This window comes from Chiloscyllium punctatum, chromosome 11 (assembly GCF_047496795.1).
Source record: "Chiloscyllium punctatum isolate Juve2018m chromosome 11, sChiPun1.3, whole genome shotgun sequence".
NCBI classification, from domain to species: domain Eukaryota; kingdom Metazoa; phylum Chordata; class Chondrichthyes; order Orectolobiformes; family Hemiscylliidae; genus Chiloscyllium; species Chiloscyllium punctatum.
The window spans coordinates 6,315,079-6,332,164 of NC_092749.1; the positions used below are offsets into that span (position 1 = coordinate 6,315,079).

Here is a 17,086-nt window from a genome sequence, read left to right on the forward strand (position 1 = left end):
TCAGAGTGGTGTTTGAAAAGCACAGCAGGTCAGGCAGCATCAGAGGGGCAAAAGAATCAACGTTTCGGGCAGAAGCCCTTCATCTGGAATCACACCAGTCCCCAGCCTTAGAAAGGCCAGACACTGCCAGCCAAGATGCCTGAATCCTGTCCTTGGAATTCATGTCTGAACAATGAGGAAAGATCGGATAAGCTGGGGCTGGGTTCCTTGGAGCAGCAAAGCTTGTGAGGGTAACTGTTAGTGGTTTGTAAGATTGAGAGACATGGAGAAGGTGGATAGAAGGCACTTTTTTTTTAACCAATAGTGGTGTCAGTAACCAGGGGGTAGAGATTGTAAGTTAGAGGCAGAAGGCTAAGATAAGAATGGAGTAGAAATGTTTTCACCCAGATTGTGGTGGGAACTCATTATCTGAAAGAAAAGGTTGAGTTAGAAACTCTTGCAATAGTTTAGCAGTATTTAGATATTCACTTGTCTCCAAGGCTATCGGACAGAGAGCTGGAAAATGGGATTTGTGTAGACACAATAGGCCAAATGGCTTCCTTCTGCATTTTTTAAAATTTCAAAATATAAGTTAATCAAAGATATCTTTGTGCATATATAGACATAGTCACAAATGCAGTTTAGTTCTGTTCAGTAGCTTATCAGGGAAACCAACATTGGAGTTTGACAGTATGCCAGAAACCAAAGGCATCTCTAACTTGAATCAGACCATATTTTACATGCATTTGAGACACTGGGAAGGTGAACAGCCCCTCCATGTACTTTCAGCAGAAAGATCTCAGACAGTAGTCTTTCCCCACTGCCTCCCTCAGCACGTAATCCTGGACCGTGGGATGTGCCAGTCAGCAAATTCTGTAAAAATCGATAAATCAATACATCAATTCAAGCCTTTTAGTTCCAAGTCTCACTCAGTTCTGCAGCCTTCCCAAGGTCGACGTTTCCTTCCTGAGTGATGGTGCCCGGAGTTCCCCTGGCTGGGTGAGTGGAGAGAGATTTAGCCAGAAATTTGTTGAATGTCAAAATTTCATCCGTCCATTCCAGCTCCCTTCACATAAAGGCCAACATCCCAGCAATGTGTTTGCTAACCTCTTTTTCACACCTTCTAGTATGTAATAAGTTTGGGTGACGCGGTGGGCTCAGTGGTTAGCGCTGCTATCTCTCACCTCAGGAACCTGGGTTCAATTCCATTTTCAGGCAACTGTGCAAACTCTACACACACATTCTCCCTGGGTCGGCGTGGATTTCCTCCGGGTGCTCTGGCTTCCTTCCACACTCCAAAAACATGCAGATTAGGTGGATTGGCCATGCTAAATTGCCTTGTAGTGTCCAGCGATGTGCAGGCTAGGTAGATTAGCCATGGGAAATACTGGGTTGCAGGTGTGAGGTGGGTCTGGGTGGGATGCTCTTCAGAGGGTTGGTGTAGACCTGATGGGCTAAACTGCCTGCTCCCACACTGTAAGGGTCCTATAACTTGTGTACACTTTGAGCTTGCTGCTACCCCACAGCTTGTGGTCAGCAAGGACTGCAATTTGGTTCTCACTCAGATCCAAAGCAGAGGATCATGCACCTTATGCATTGTAGTCAAGTTGCTGAAGTCTGGCACGACTCTGTCTCAATTTTTGTCCTCAATCTCTGATCTGCAATTACTAATTTTTATAAATATTTTATCTCAGTTATGCCTTCATCAAAGTCATTGCTAACTCCAGTGAGAGTTGCTTGTCCATTTGCAAGGTGTAAGTTTAATAACTGGATCTGAGAGAGTGTCAAACTTGGACTCACATTTCTAACTATCAGAATGAATCATTCACATGGGGTATGGGGGGGAGGGGTAGGTGGGAGTGAACGTTTAGACCCCCATTCCAGAGGTGAGAGGTCTGTGTGCAAACAACTGTGTCATCTAGCTTCAACGTTACACATTACCCTGATTAGTAACATATAAAATACTTGTAGAACTGTTATACTGAGATCTTGCTGACTGACTGATTGACTGACTACAACAGGAATGTATGGTTCAGTGAATTTGAGCAATGTGTGTTGTGCACTGATCTGAATGATTAAAACCCAGTTTAACATGCTTCAATGACAGCCCCGGTGAAATATTGCAAATTAATTACCACAGCCAGCAACAAAATGCTTCCATCAGCAGTAAACAATGTATCACAGCAGCAAATAATGGTTAATATTTTATCCTCAGCTTGCTGCATGAGCTGAACAACATCATGAGTTATTTAACAACAAACTTTGGCAAATTTCCTTTTGGCAAAACAAATCGCCTTACAACCGAGTGCTGCTTTTCTCAGGAGTTTGTGAAGAGGGTGGGAGTCTGTGATTTACTCTGAGGTTATGTTGGTAATATTTCAGTGGACTCCCTGACTATACATGCTGTGCTTTGTTGGGAGATTTGTGATTGCTGATAGTACACTGGGACTGTACTATCCCCCATATTCTGTCAAAGCCTGGTGTTAACAGCCAGGGATTGTATCTGATTGGTAGGTCTTTTTGATTATGTGAAGAAAGGGCAATAAGGCAGGGTCCTCCTGCAAAATCAGTTTAAACCAAGTGTATTGCACTCTGTGCTACCTGCACTCCCAACACCAATAGACAATCTGGCACTGGGTGTCCTTAACAGGAGCCTGAGAGTTCAGACAGCATTCCCCACCTTAACATGCAGGAATCTTGGATCAACATTCAATACTGGGGGCAACTGCCAACCAACCTGACTACCCGTCCTCATCACTTGCCCAAAGTCTCTGTGCCAAGCCAATCAATCCCACTGCCCATTGCCACTAGTCTCCTCCTTCCACCCTCACCACTTGAGCCTATCAGATGCCACCTCTGGTCTGTGTGCCTAACACCTACCCCTTCCCCAAGGAAGGGGTAAACCAGGTTAATAGACCCTGCCCCAGCAGGGTGGGAGCAGGAAGCACACCATGAGTTTGGGTCCAATCACTCACTCCCTCTCCTGGGCACTGGGGCATCACAACAAAAAAATCCAGATGCCAACCTTCCAAGAGAGTCAAAGGTTATTCCACCGGGGAGATGTGTGATCAATAGCTGGGTGATGGATGTGTAGGTGGAGTGCAGGGTTGGGGGGAAGTGGGGTCACTTTCATTTCAATCTCTTGTCCCTCAGAGTGAGGGACAAGAGGCACAAAGTCATGTGACATCTCCAGAAATCTATCCAATTAGATTTGACCACAGGCTGGGAGACCGAGATGGCTGAGTGAGGGTGAAAAAGGTTTTAAAGCTTCCATCCCCATGAGGATTTTATGTGTGACAGTTTCATTGCTGTCAGAGAAATCTCGCAGTTTGAACTCTCTCCCCGCCGAAGGTGAGACTCGCGGCCACCCCCACCCCACCCAGATGACAGGGTCAAACAGACGCTGACAGCATTGTTTCCCATAATGAACAGAATCAGCCCTGAGCCTCAATGGGAGGGAGGTGTGCTCTCCTTCCTGGTTACAGAGTGAGGGATTCATGGAACACAGATGGTCACTGTCTAAGGGTACAGGGTGTGCCATTTGGACTGAGATGAGGAGAAATGGCTTCACTCAGAGAGGGGGCAGCCTGTGGAACTCTCCACTGCAGGAAAATGATTGAGGCTGAAACACTGAGAGTTTTCAGGAAGGAGTCAGTTAGTGTCTCTGGGACTGAAGGGATCAGAAAGTGTAGGGAGAAAGCAGGAACAAGGTCTGAGTTGGATGATCAGCCATGATCATATCGAATGGTATAGCAGACACAAAGGGCTGAACGGCCTCCTGCTGCTATTTCCTGCAATAGCTGGGCCTGAGAGTAAGCTGAGAGAGGTCAGTCAGGTTCTCGCTTGATGACAGTGTCCAAATGCGCACACATGACTTTATTCTGTAATGCCTCCCACAGTAGAACAGCCAAATGCATTTATCCTGACTAAAGATATTGCAGTAAGATACTGAGCAGAACCCCTGCCTTTACCTTGTGGAATAATTTCTGGAGGGTGAGAGCAGGAGAACAGGACGTGTGAGAGATGAAGAAGGAAGTAAGGGATGTCAGTGTCTGATAGCAAAGGTGCAAGAGTCTCAATGATAGCTTGCTCAGTTAGCTCACTAACTGCAGTGCCTGTGCTCAATCCATTTAAATGCCCAGCTAATAAAACAACACAAAGGGCTTCAACATCATCTGATCCGAGAAGTAATAGGTTTCGATTGCTGCGTACTAATAGATTCAGAATAATCTCTGGGCCCTGATTAATCTTGGTAACTGCATGATACATCATGTTTCCAGATAAATGCTGAGAGGATTACACCAACAGTAACTCAGCAGATTGAGCAGCAGTGGGGTTGGAGGGAGGTGGCTGGGAGTGGGATTGCGCTGAGTGTCTGAGACACGTTTGTATGATTTGACAATGCGTTGCTTAATGCTGCTTCATTCTGCGTAAAGAAACAATATGTGATCCCCTGGATGATCTGACTTTTCACTAGACTTAGGAGCTGTTTAAAAATTCCACATTCTAGACATCCTGACCTCATCCTGGGGCTTCTCATTTTCTGCAGTGCGTCTTCAAGACACAGATGTGTTCTTGTCAGACATCCTCACCTAGAACCCCCGACCTGACTGTGTCCATTGCGGAGATCGGCAGAGGCCTATTCCCTTGTAATCATGCTGTGTCAGGCCAGGCTTTTAAGGAGTTAAGGATCGTGGAACCTCAGAAATGTCATTTACTTTAGTCTGCATGAGGCAATCTTTTGTAGGATATTTTCAAGAGGTCCTTCTCATGACCCCAAATCCCCATACCAGGTTGTGCCCTTCACCCACCCTCATGCCCCTACATTTTCATGTTTGCTTATATTCTTTCCATGCCCATTTGTCTGTTATATACTGTATCACACAATCAACATCATACTCTTAAAAACATATGCAAATAAAAACTGAATGAACAGTTATTCATTTTTTTAAAATTCTTTTTACAGCAGCCTAATAAAAGTAGCAATCATTCCAGATGCCTACAACTATCAATAGCTGAAATTGCAAGCACCTGAAACATCTAAATAAATTGTACAAATGAACATTGTGAAACTGGTAGCAGACAGTTCAAGCTGTCAATCCAGCAAGGGTCAGGTGTTTCAACACAGTAATGGACCCCTGAGCTCTCAACAATGACACATTCTAGTTTTATTAAAATGGGCTTTTAAACAGACCATTGCCATATTGTCGGAAAGTTTTCCCAGGTTAGTCAGCCTGATTGCTGAAGTGAACTTGCCCAGCCCCCACCCCCGCCAGGGTTTCCTACAGCTCCTCCCAAGGTGGCCAGGCCGAGCCAGGTATCTTCCTGTTTCCTTGAGAATGAAAACACTGGCTCGTGTGCATTGTACTCTTCCATAGAATATGAGCATCTCTCAAGGCCAGCATTTTCTTTTTGCTTATTCCTAAAGAACATCAACGAATCCACTGAACCTTTACAACAACTGATGATGAATTTCATGAATTATATTGAGCTGATGCGGTTGGATTTGAACCCATTAAGCTGAGTCTTTGGAATACAAGTCCACTAGCATTACTATGACACCCCTGTCTCTCCTAGTGGGGCAGTTGGTGTGTACGGTGAGTGTCTGAGAATGTACTTCTTAAACAGAAGAGACTTAATCAAAGTTTACAAACTATTGAGAAGCTTGGGTGGGGTGGATTGGGGAGACCTGTGTACAGGCCAGTTAGTAGGGGTACAGGTGATTGGTGGAGGGGTTAAAGGGGACATGAGGAAAACTCTTTCTCACTCACTGGGCAGTGGGTACCTAGAATTCATTGTCCAGTTTTGGATGTCCAAGTGGAAATCCTCCTTTTGTCTGAAAGGAGATTAGATCTGTACCAGAAATGGTATAACCTGCAAAGGTACAGAGCAGATACTAGAAAGTGAAATTGAAATGTACAGGACGACTGGAGTCGGTTTCCACCATTTCAGTTACCTGTGGTTTACTGCGGCCCAAACATATTACATAGAACGTTCCAGAACCAGGGACTGGGGCTGCTGGGGAGGTAAATTTTCCATTCTGATGAATGGGTTCGCTACTATCTGAGGTTTCAGGCTTCCGTGGTAGTTCTGGGAATGTATCCCCCCGCGGGTATGAGGGGATTACGGTATTGTTCATTTATTCAGCTGGCCAGACATGATGGGCTGAATGGGCTCTTTCTCTACTATAATGTTTCTATAGCTTTATGGGAAGTGTGAACGTAAGTGCATTTGTGTGAGTTTGAGTGAATGTATGTGTGTGTGATTGCATGTGAGTGAGTGTACACGTAAGCATGTGTGTAGTGTGTGCACGCACATGCCTCCAGCACTGTAAACTGACCCAGACAAACTGCTCAAGAGAAGATAGAATAAGACCATTAACCCACTGAAGCTGCTCAGTCTGATCATTGCTGAAGTGATCCTCAACTCTATTGACCTATCTTTGTGGGAATCGCTGAATATTTTTACCTAATAAATAAATCCATTGCTCTCAGTCTGGAAATCTCCAGAATCTATAATGTCTTTGTAAGAGAGTTCTCGGTTTTCATTTCCTGCTGTGTGATGAAGTGTTTCCTAATTTTCAATCCTGGACTGACTCTGATTGCAAGATGGATCCCCCCTTGTTCTTGATTTTTCCCAGCAGAGGAAACAATTGTAACATTTTAAATAAAAGTACATTACTGCGGATGCTGAAATTTAAAAACAGAAATTGCTGGAGAAATTCAGCAGGTCTGACGGCATCAGTGGAAAGAGAGAAAGAGAAACAGTTAACCTTTAGAGCTTCAAAGAAGAATTATATCATATTCGAAACGTTAACTGTGTTTCTGTCACGGCAGACACTGCCGGAGTTGCTGAGTATCTGCAGCACTTCCTGATTTTATTTTCGTATGTTAATCCTCTTTGAATCCTTCCTAACCCTCGGCCTATTGCAAGATCAAAGCAACACAAGGCTCGGCTCTGACCTGCTGTGACCTCTAGCTATAATTAGATCTAATGTTATCTAATCAGATTGTGGTCACACTAATGATGTGTCTTGATCTTACAGTATTGGTGCTGTGTCTGATGTAACTGTTGGTGGCGTGATTGGAACTGGCACCCACAATACTGGCATTCAGCATGGCATTCTGGCTACACAGGTACCAGCTTCTTTCAAACAATCAGATTGCTTTTTAACACGAAGTTTGTTGTTAAATTGTAACAATCAGACCAGGGTGTGCCTCATGTGACTGTCAGTTCAGACAGAAAGCAATTTACTCTCGGCTCTGTCTGCTTTAGAATTGACTCAAATAAATTTAGAAAAACCCACAAACAGTAAGTCTGTGTGGAGAGAAACAGTTAATCTTTCAGTTCAAAGAGCTTTCATCAGGACCAGTTTGTGGAACTGGTTCCATACAGTATTGATTCATTCAATGTAATTCAGATTGCCTCCAGCAAATTACACTTTGGGATGCAGCCTGGTGTAATTGAAGACTCAGCATGTGGTGAGGGTAGTTTTTCTCATTCATTCAGGGATGTGAGTGTCACCAACTGGGTCAGCATTTATTGCCCATCCTGAAATGCTAACAGCGAGCCGCATTGCTGTGGGTGTGAAGTCACCTGTAGGCCAGACAAGGTAAAATGGTAGATTTCCTTCTCTAAAGGGGATTAGTCAATTCAATTGGATTTTACAACAATAGACAATGGGTACTTCCTCGTCACTAGACTATTTTTAATATATTTTATTGAAATTGAATATAAATTTCACCAAATGCCATGGTGGGATTCAAACCCACCTTCCCAGAACATTAGCCTGGCATTCTACATTACTGATCCAGTTACAATATCCGAACACAACCACCTCCCTTAATTTGGGAGAAACATGATTCCAGATACTCTCAATGACTGGGAATTTCCTCACCTCATTGACGTACCTTTTCTTTATTTGTTCAAGGGATATGGGCATCTCTGGGTAAGGTCAGCCATTATTGCCCATCCCTAATTGCCCTTAAGATTGTGTTGGGCAGAGTTCTTGATATCTGAACAAGCAGACTGACCTTTTCAGAGGGCAGTTAAGAGTTAAATACATTGATGTGGGTCTGGACTCACATCTAGACTAGGCCAGGTAAGTACAGATTTCCTTTCCTGAAGGCCTCAGTGATCCAGAGAGCTGCTTTTAATTTGACAATGCAGTATTTACATGCTCAAATTACTAAGATGAGTATTTTTATAAACAAATTCACAGATATATTGAATGAACTGAATCTCCACGGCTGATGTAGTAGGATTTGAACTGCTGTCTCCAGATTTTAGTCCAGTAAGACAACCATGATGCAATGCTCAAGATCAATCACTATGATTGGGTAATAACTCTGGATTAATTGCATCATGTGTTCAACAGAATAGTTCATGGTGAATTTGAAAGGAGTTGACTTTCTACCACTGAGCAACTCTGACACAGTAATTCTGATTCAAGAGCAAATGCTCGTTGATGCAGAGATCCTCTTGGTGCTCCTGTCCTTGAACACCAGGATGTGAGCAATGCTTAGCTTCATAACACAAGTCCCATTTGTTCAGATATTTTCACCTCAATCTTTAAACTCTTCCAATTTTTGTATCAATTGTGACACCTTCACAACTTTGTAACCAACAGCTAAAGAGCTTGCTAACTTAGCTCTGCTTCTTTCAGGTCGTGGCAATAACGTTGTTGACAGCAGCAGGGGATACGCTCGAATGTTCTGACACCGTAAACCATGAGATATTCCAGGCAGTCCGTCTGCATCTTGGTGCCCTGGGAGTGGTGTTAAATGTTACCATCCAGTGTGTGCCAGCCTTTAAAATTCATCTCCAACAATTCCCAAAAACCCTCACAGAGGTACATTAGTTTTCAGTATCATTGGGAGGGAGTTGTGAGTGTGTGTAGGTGATTAGGCTTGTGTTGTTTGGTAATATTAATGTCAAACTCCCAACATTGGACCTCACAAAGTCATGGAACTGCTGCAGCATGGAAGTGAGCATTCGGTCTGTTGTGTCTGCACTGGATTTCCAAATGATTAATTCCTGTTGTGTATTTTGCTGCCTTCTCTTGGGTAACCCTGCTCATTGTTCTTTTTCAAATAACCTAAAATTCCCTTTATAATGCCTCAATTGAACCTGCCTCAGGCACTGCATTCCAGATGGAACCACTTGCTGCTTGATAATCATTTGCCACATCTCACTTTTTTGCTTCTTTTACTAATTCTTTTAAATCTATGCCCAATATCCTGAATCCTTTCACAAGTGGGAACTTTTATCCTTTACTCATGGGATGTGGATATCACTAGCTGGGCTGACATTTGTTCGTTGGATGCTGCCTGAACTGCTGTGCTCTTCCAGCACCACTAATCCAGTATTTGTTGCTTGTCCCTACTTTTCCTTGAGAAGATGGCGGTGAGCTGCTTTCTTGAACCGCTGCAGTCTATTTTCTGCCTACTTACTTGGTTCTGGCCACTCGTGATTTGGAATATCTCTATCAGATCTCCTCTCAACTTTCACTTCTAAACAAAATAGTCCAACCCCATCAATCTTTCCTCAGAACTGTCATTCCTCATTCATGAAAACATAAAGACATGGATGTACCTTTAAGAGAGTGAAGGACTTGGCAAGTGCACTGAGTGCTGGAGAATTTACAAAGTAACATCTTGATTAAGAACAAACAGCATTTGCCGAGTTGCTATGCATAAAAACACAAAAACTAATTCAGCCAATCAGTTTAAGTTATACCCCGTAAAATATCAAACTCCAATCAAATTTGAATTGAGTATATTAACAATCTTAAAAGCCAATGACACAATCTGATGCTTTGGGGGGTATAAGATTGGGGAAAGTTGAACAGTTGGGAGGAGAACTGCCAAGACCAGCATGCAAACAAATTGCTTGAAAAAATAGCTCTCTTAAAAAGTACCTTTTCGATCAGTAACCTGTGACCCAGCAATTCCTAAGAAAAAGAAAATAAGACACAGGAAGATCCGAATAGAAGAAGGCAAGTTGCCTGGTTTTGAGATAAGAAGGGTGGTTTTGGAAATCTTGTTTGGGAGTTTTATCAGACTAGTATTATAGAAGGGAAGGTAATAGGTTAGAGTAAGGAATGGTAAGTAGTTGTAACAGAATAATTAACTCACACTTTAAGAAATAAAATTGTTAGTTTTTTCTTTAAATAGTTCTTGGCCACTTGAAGTCTTACAGGTTACTGCATGGGATAAATCTTTCCGTGTTGCTGGTTTTAAATTAAGCAGGAGGGTTTACCCCATGTCATAACAGTTTGAGGGCTCTCTGTAAAAAAATTATAACTCTTTATAACATAACATTCTCAAACATGTCCCCAATGCTTTTCCATCTTTCTGAAAGTGGGCCACCCAGAACCACACACAGTGCTTCAGTGTCTTATACAAGCTCTCATACTCAAAGCCCTTATTAAAATAATGAGAATATTCTGTTTTATTAACTGCTCTCTCCTCCTGCCTGTCACCTTTCATGGCTTATGCACATATACCCCCGGATCTCTCTGCTCCTCCACCCTCTGTTCTGTCTGTGTTCTTCCCACCAAATGTACCACCTCACATTTCTTCACATTGAACTTTGCCTGCCACCTATCCCCAATTCACTAATTTGTCAATGTCCTTTTCAGGTTCTAAACTGTCCTCCTCACAATTTAAAAAACTTCCAGATTTCATATTATCTGTAAGATATGAAACAGTTCCCTGAGAAACAAGGCCCAGATTCTTAATATGTATCCAAAAGCATAAGGGTCCCATTACTCCACCACAAACCATCCTCCTGTTTTGAAAAAGCATTCCATTAACCATTACTCCCTGTTTCTAATCACTCAGCCAATTCTGTGCCAATGTTACCACTGTCCCTTTCATTCCATGAGTTCTAACTTTGCTCACAAGTCTGTTGTGTTGATGTCGAGGTGCAGGTGTTGGACTGGATTGGACAAGGTCAGAAGTCACACAACACCAGGTTATAATCTAATAGGTTAATTTGAAATCAAAAGTCCAAAACTTAGGGACATACTCATAGAGATGTACAGCATGGAAACAGACCCTTCAGGACAACCCATCCATGCCGACCAGATATTCCAACCCAATCTAGTCCCACCTGCCAGCACCCAGCCCATATCCCTCCAATCCCTTCCTATTTATATACCCATCCAAATGCCTTTAAATGTCGCAATTGTACCAGCCTCCACCACTTCCTCTGGCAACTCATTCCATACACGCACCACCCTCTGAGTGAAAAAGTTGCCTCTTAGGTCTCTTTTATATGTTTCCCCACTCACCCTAAACCTGTGCCCTCTAGTTCTGGACTCCTACCGCCACCCATCCACACACCCGCTCCCACCCACACCCCCCCCCCCCCCCCTGCAAAAAAGGACTTTGCCTATTTATCCTATCCATGCCCCTCATAATTTTGTGAACCTCTATAAGGTCACCCCTCAGCTGCCGACACTCCATGGAAAACAGCCCTAGCCTATTCAACCTCTTCCCTATAGCTCAAATCCTCCAACCTTGGCAACATCCTTGTAAATCTTTTCTGAACCCTTTCAAGTTTCACAACTTCTTTCCAATAGGAAGGAGACCAGAATTGCACGCAATATTCCAAAAGTGGCCTAACCAATATCCTGTACAGCCACAACATGACCTCCCAACTCCTGTACTCAATACTCTGACCAATAAAGGAAAGCATACCAAATGCCATCTTTGCTATCCTATCTACCTGCGACTCCACTTTCAAGAAGTTGTGAACCTGCACTCCAAGGTCTCTTTGTTCAGCAACACTCCCTAGGACCTTACCATTAAGTGTATAAGTCCTGCTAAGATTTACTTTCCTAAAATGCAGCACCTCACGTCTATCTAGATTAAACTCCATCTGCCACTTCTCAAGATCCCATCTGATCAAGATCCCATTGTAATCTGAGGTAACCTTCTTTGCTGTCCACTATACCTCCAATTTTGGTGTCAACAGCAAACTTACTAACTATACCTCTTAAGCTCACATCCAAATAATTTATATAAATGATGAAAAGTAGTGGACCCAGCACCGGTCCTTGTGGCACTCCACTGGTCACAGGCCTCCAGTCTGAAAAACAACCCTCCACCACCATCCTTTGTCTTCTACCTTTGAGCCAGTTTTGTATGCAAATGATGAGTTCTCCCTGTATTCCATGAGATCTATTCTTGCTCACCAGTCTCCCATGGGGAACCTTGTAGAACGCCTTACTGAAGTCCATATAAATCACATCTACCACTCTACCTTCATCCATCCTCTTTGTTACATCTTCAAAAAACTCAATCATGTTTGTGAGACCTGATTTCCCATGCACAAAGCCATGTTGACTATCCCTAATCAGTTCTTGCCTTTCCAAATAAGTGTACATCCGGTCCTTCAGGATTCCTTCCAACAACTTGCCCACCACCAACGTCAGGCTCACTGGCCTATAGTTCCCTGCCTTGTCCTTACTACCCTTCTTAAACAGTGGCACCACATTAGCCAACCTCCAGTCTTCCGGCACCTCACCTGTGACTATCGATGATCCAATTATCTCAGTAAGAGGCCCAGCAATCACTTCTCTAGCTTCCCACAGAGTTCTCGGGTACACCTGATCAGGTCCTGGGGATTTATCCACTTTTAACCATTTCAAGACATCCAGCACTTCCTCTTCTGTAAACTGGACATTTTGCAACATGTCACCATCTATTTCCTGATATTCTATATCTTCTATGTCCTTTTCCATAGTAAATACTGATGCAAAATACTTTTTAGTATCTGCCCCATTTCCTGCGGCTCCAGACAAAGGCCGCCTTGCTGATCTTTGAAGGGGATTAGTGGTGCTGGAAGAGCACAGCAGTTCAGGCAGCATCCAACGAGCAGCAAAATCGACGTTTCGGGCAAAAGCCCATTCCTGATGAAGGGCTTTTGCCCGAAATGTTGATTTCACTGCTCGTTGGATGCTGCCTGAACTGCTGTGCTCTTCCAGCACCACTAATCCAGTATTTGGTTTCCAGCATCTGCAGTCATTGTTTTTACCTCGTTGATCTTTGAAGGGCCCTATGCTCTCCCTAGTTACCCTTTTGTCCTTAATGTATTCGTAAGAACCCTTTGGACCCTCCTTAATTCTATTTGCCAAAGCTATCTCATATCCCCTTTTTGCCCTTCTAATTTATCTCTTTAGTATACTCCTACTGTCTTTATTCTCTTCTAAGGATTCATTCAATCTAACCTGTCTATACCTGACATATGCTCCCTTCTTTTTCTTAACCAAACCTTCAATTTCTTTAGTCATCCAGCATTCCCTACACCTACCAGCCTTCCCTTTCACCCTGACAGGGATATATTCTTTCTCTGGACTCTTGTTATCTCATTTCTGAGGGCTTCCCATTTTCCAGCCGTCCCTTTACTTGCAAACATCTACCCCCAATCAGCTTTTGAAAGTTCTTGCCTAACACCATCAAAATTAGCCTTCCTCCAATTCAGAACTTCAACTTTTAGATCTGGTCTATCTTTTTTCATCATTCTTTTATAACCAATCAAATTATGGTCGCTGGCCCCAAAGTGCTCCCCCACTGACACCTCAGTCACCTGCCTTGCCTTATTTCTCAAGAGTAGATCAAGTTTTGCACCTTCTCTAGTAGGTACACCCACACACTGAATCAGAAAATTTTCTTATACACACTTAACAAATTCCTCTCCATCTAAACCCTGAACACTATAGCAGTCCCAGTCTGTGTTTGGAAAGTTAAAATCTCCTGTCATAACCACCCTATTATTCTTACAGATAACTGAGATCTCCTTACAAATTTGTTTCTCAATTTCCCTCTGACTATTGGGGGTCTAAAATACAATCCCAATACAGTGATCATCCCTTTCTTAGTTCTCAGTTCCATCCAAATAACTTCCCTGGATGTATTTCTGGGAATATCCTCCCTCAGCACAGCTGTAATGCTATCCCTTATCGAAAATGCCACTCCCCCTCCTCTCTTGCCTCCCTTCTATCCTTCCTGTATCCAGCATTTGTATCCTGGAACATTAGGCTGCCAGTCCTGTCCATCCCTGAGCCATGTTTCTGTAATTGCTATGCTATCCCAGTCCCATGTTCCTAACCATGCCCTGGGTTCATCTGCCTTCCCTGTTAGGTCTCTTGTATTGAAATAAATGCAGTTTAATTTATCAGTCCTACCTTCTTCTCTGCTTTGTCCCTGCCTGCCCTGATTGTTTGACTTGCCTTTGCTCTCAAGTGTACCAATTTCAGATTGAAATCTTTCCTCACTATTTCCCTGGATCCCACCCCAACCACCTTACACATTTAAATCCTCCCAAGCAGCTCGATCAAATCTCCCTGCCAGTATATTAGTCCCCTTCCAAATGAGGTGCGATCCATCCTTCTTGTATAGGTAATTTCTACCCCAAAACAGCTTCCAATGATCCAAAAATGTGAATCCTTCTCCCATACACCAGCTCCTCAACCATGCATTCGTCTGCTCTATCCTCCTATTCCTGCCCTCACTAGCTCATAGCACCGGGGGTAATCCAGATATTACTACCCTCGAGGACCTCCTTTTTAAATTCCTGCCTAACTCTCTGTAATCTCCCTTCAGAATCTCAACCTTTTCCCTTCCTTTGTCATTGGTTCCAATGTGGACAATGACCTCCTGCTGGTCCGTCTCCCCCTTGAGAACATTCTGTACCCTCTCTGAGACATCCTTGATTCTGGCACCAGGGAAGCAACACACCATTCTGATTTTTAGCTGCTGGCCACAGAAACATCTGTCTTTACCTTGGGCTAGAGAGTCCCCTAATACATTCAATCGCTTGGAACCCCAACATACCTCTCATTACACTCGAGCCAGTCTCAATAGCAGAAGCTTGGCTGTTTGTGCAACATACCCCTGAGTGTCCATCACCCCCTACATTTTCCAAAACAGCATACTTGTTTGAAACTTGGACTATGATCTGGCATTGTGTGACTTCTGACCAAGTCTGTTGTATGACACTATATCATATGCTTTCTGGAAGTTAATGTTTACCACATCAACAGAGTTGTACTGACCAATCCTCTTGGTTATCTCATCAAAAAATTCCAGTAATTTCGACAAACATGACTTTTCTTCCTTAAGAAATCCCTGTTGGGTCTCCTTAATTAATTCACATTTACCTAGGTGACTATTAATTTTGTCCTGAACTATTATTTCGAGAGTTTTCTCCACTTAAACTGACTAGCCTATAGTTGCTGGCTTGTCATTACTCCTCTCTTGAATGAGGGTGTGATGTTTACAATTCTCCAGTTCTCTGACAACACTCATGAAGCTAAGGAAGACGGAAGGTTATTGCGAGTGTCTCTGTGATTTCTACTCAGTCAATATCTTTTGACACATCCCATCTGGTCCCAGTGCCTTATCAGCTTTCAGGACAGCCTATCTGATACCTCCTTCTGATTAAGTTTAACCCCTTCGGTGACTGAGTTTTCTTCTCATCACCATGGCCCAGGTAACATCATAAGAATGGACAGATGCAAGATTATGTCCTTCAGGTAAGGATGGCAGTTTCTTTCCCTGGTCTGGACTATATGTGACTCCAGACCCACAGCAATGTGGTTGACTCTTAACTGCCTGTAAGGTTGAGTAAAATAGGAGTTGATGGGAAGGGTGAGGGCAGGAACAAATTAAAAATACTATACATGAATGCACGAAGCATTAGAAATAAGATGGATGAGCTTGAGGCTCTTTTGGAAATTGGCAGATACGATATTGTGGGGATAACTGAGACGTGGCTTCAAGTGGACAGGGCCTGGGAAATGAATATTCAAGGCTACACGTACTATCGTAAGGACAGACAGACGGGCAGAGAGGGTGGGGTGGCCATGTTGGGAAGGGATGATATTCAGTCCCTTGCGCGGGGGGACCTAGAATCAGGGGATATAGAGTCAGTATGGATAGAGCTGAGAAATTCTAAGGGTAAAAAGACTCTTTTGAGAGTTATCTACAGGCCCCCAAACAGTAGTCTGGATGTCGCATGTAAGTTGACTCAGGAGCTGAAATTGGCCTGTCGCAAAGATGTTACTGCAGTTGTTATGGGGGATTTCAACATGCAGGTAGACTGGGAGAATCAGGATGGTATTGGACCTCAAGAAAGAGACTTTGTGGAGTGTGTCCGAGATGGATTCTTAGAACAGCTGGTGCTGGACCCTACCAGGGAGAAGGCAATTTTGGATCTTGTGTGGTGAAACGAACCAGAATTGATCAGGGACCTCAAAGTGAAGGAGCCATTGGGAAGCAGTGACCAGAATACAATAAGCTTCAATCTGCAATTTGAGAGGGAGAGGGTACAATCGGAAGTGACAATATTTGATTAGATTAGATTACTTACAGTGTGGAAACAGGCCCTTCGGCCCAACAAGTCCACACCGACCCGCCGAAGCGTAACCCACCCAGTCCCGTACATTTATCCCTTTACCTAACACTACGGGCAATTTAGCATCGCCAATTCACCTGACGTGCACATCTTTGGACTGTGGGAGGAAACCGGAGCACCCGGAGGAAACCCACGCAGACACGGGGAGAATGTGCAAACTCCACACAGTCAGTCACCTGAGTCGGGAATTGAACCCGGGTTTCTGGCGCTGTGAGGCAGCAGTGCTAACCACTGCTGAGGGAACTATGGAGCTATGAGGGAGGAGCTGGCCAAAGTTCAATGGTGCAATACCTTAGCAGGGATGACAGTGGAGGAACAATGGCAGATCTTTCTGGGTATAATGCCGAAGTTGCAGGATCAGTTCATTCCAAAAAGGAAGAAAGATCCCAGGAGGAGGCATGGGTGGCTGTGGCTGATGAGGGAAGTTAAGAAACATATAAAGTTAAAAGAGAAAAAGTATAACATAGCAAAGATAAGTGGGAAAATGGAGGACTGGGAAGCTTTTAAAGAACAACAGAGGATTACCAAGAAGGAAATACGCAGAGAAAAAATGAGGTATGAAGGTAAACTGGCCAAAAATATAAAGGAGGATAGTAAAAGCTTTTTTAGTTATGTGAAAGGCAAAAAAAATGGTTAAGACTAAAATTGGGCCCTTGAAGACAGAAACAGGGGAATATACTAT

At 43.5% G+C, this 17,086-nt stretch overlaps 1 protein-coding gene across 1 annotated transcript in view; it reads left to right on the plus strand.

Annotated features, from left to right (window-relative positions):
* The window catches only part of LOC140482699 (L-gulonolactone oxidase-like), a 50,924-nt gene that overhangs the window by 11,521 nt on the left and 22,317 nt on the right, over positions 1–17,086 (plus strand). The window contains exons 6-7 of the mRNA XM_072580230.1: positions 7,025–7,115; positions 8,645–8,830. Coding sequence (XP_072436331.1) covers positions 7,025–7,115; positions 8,645–8,830 — 277 coding nt within the window. The remainder of the gene's footprint in view (positions 1–7,024; positions 7,116–8,644; positions 8,831–17,086) is intronic.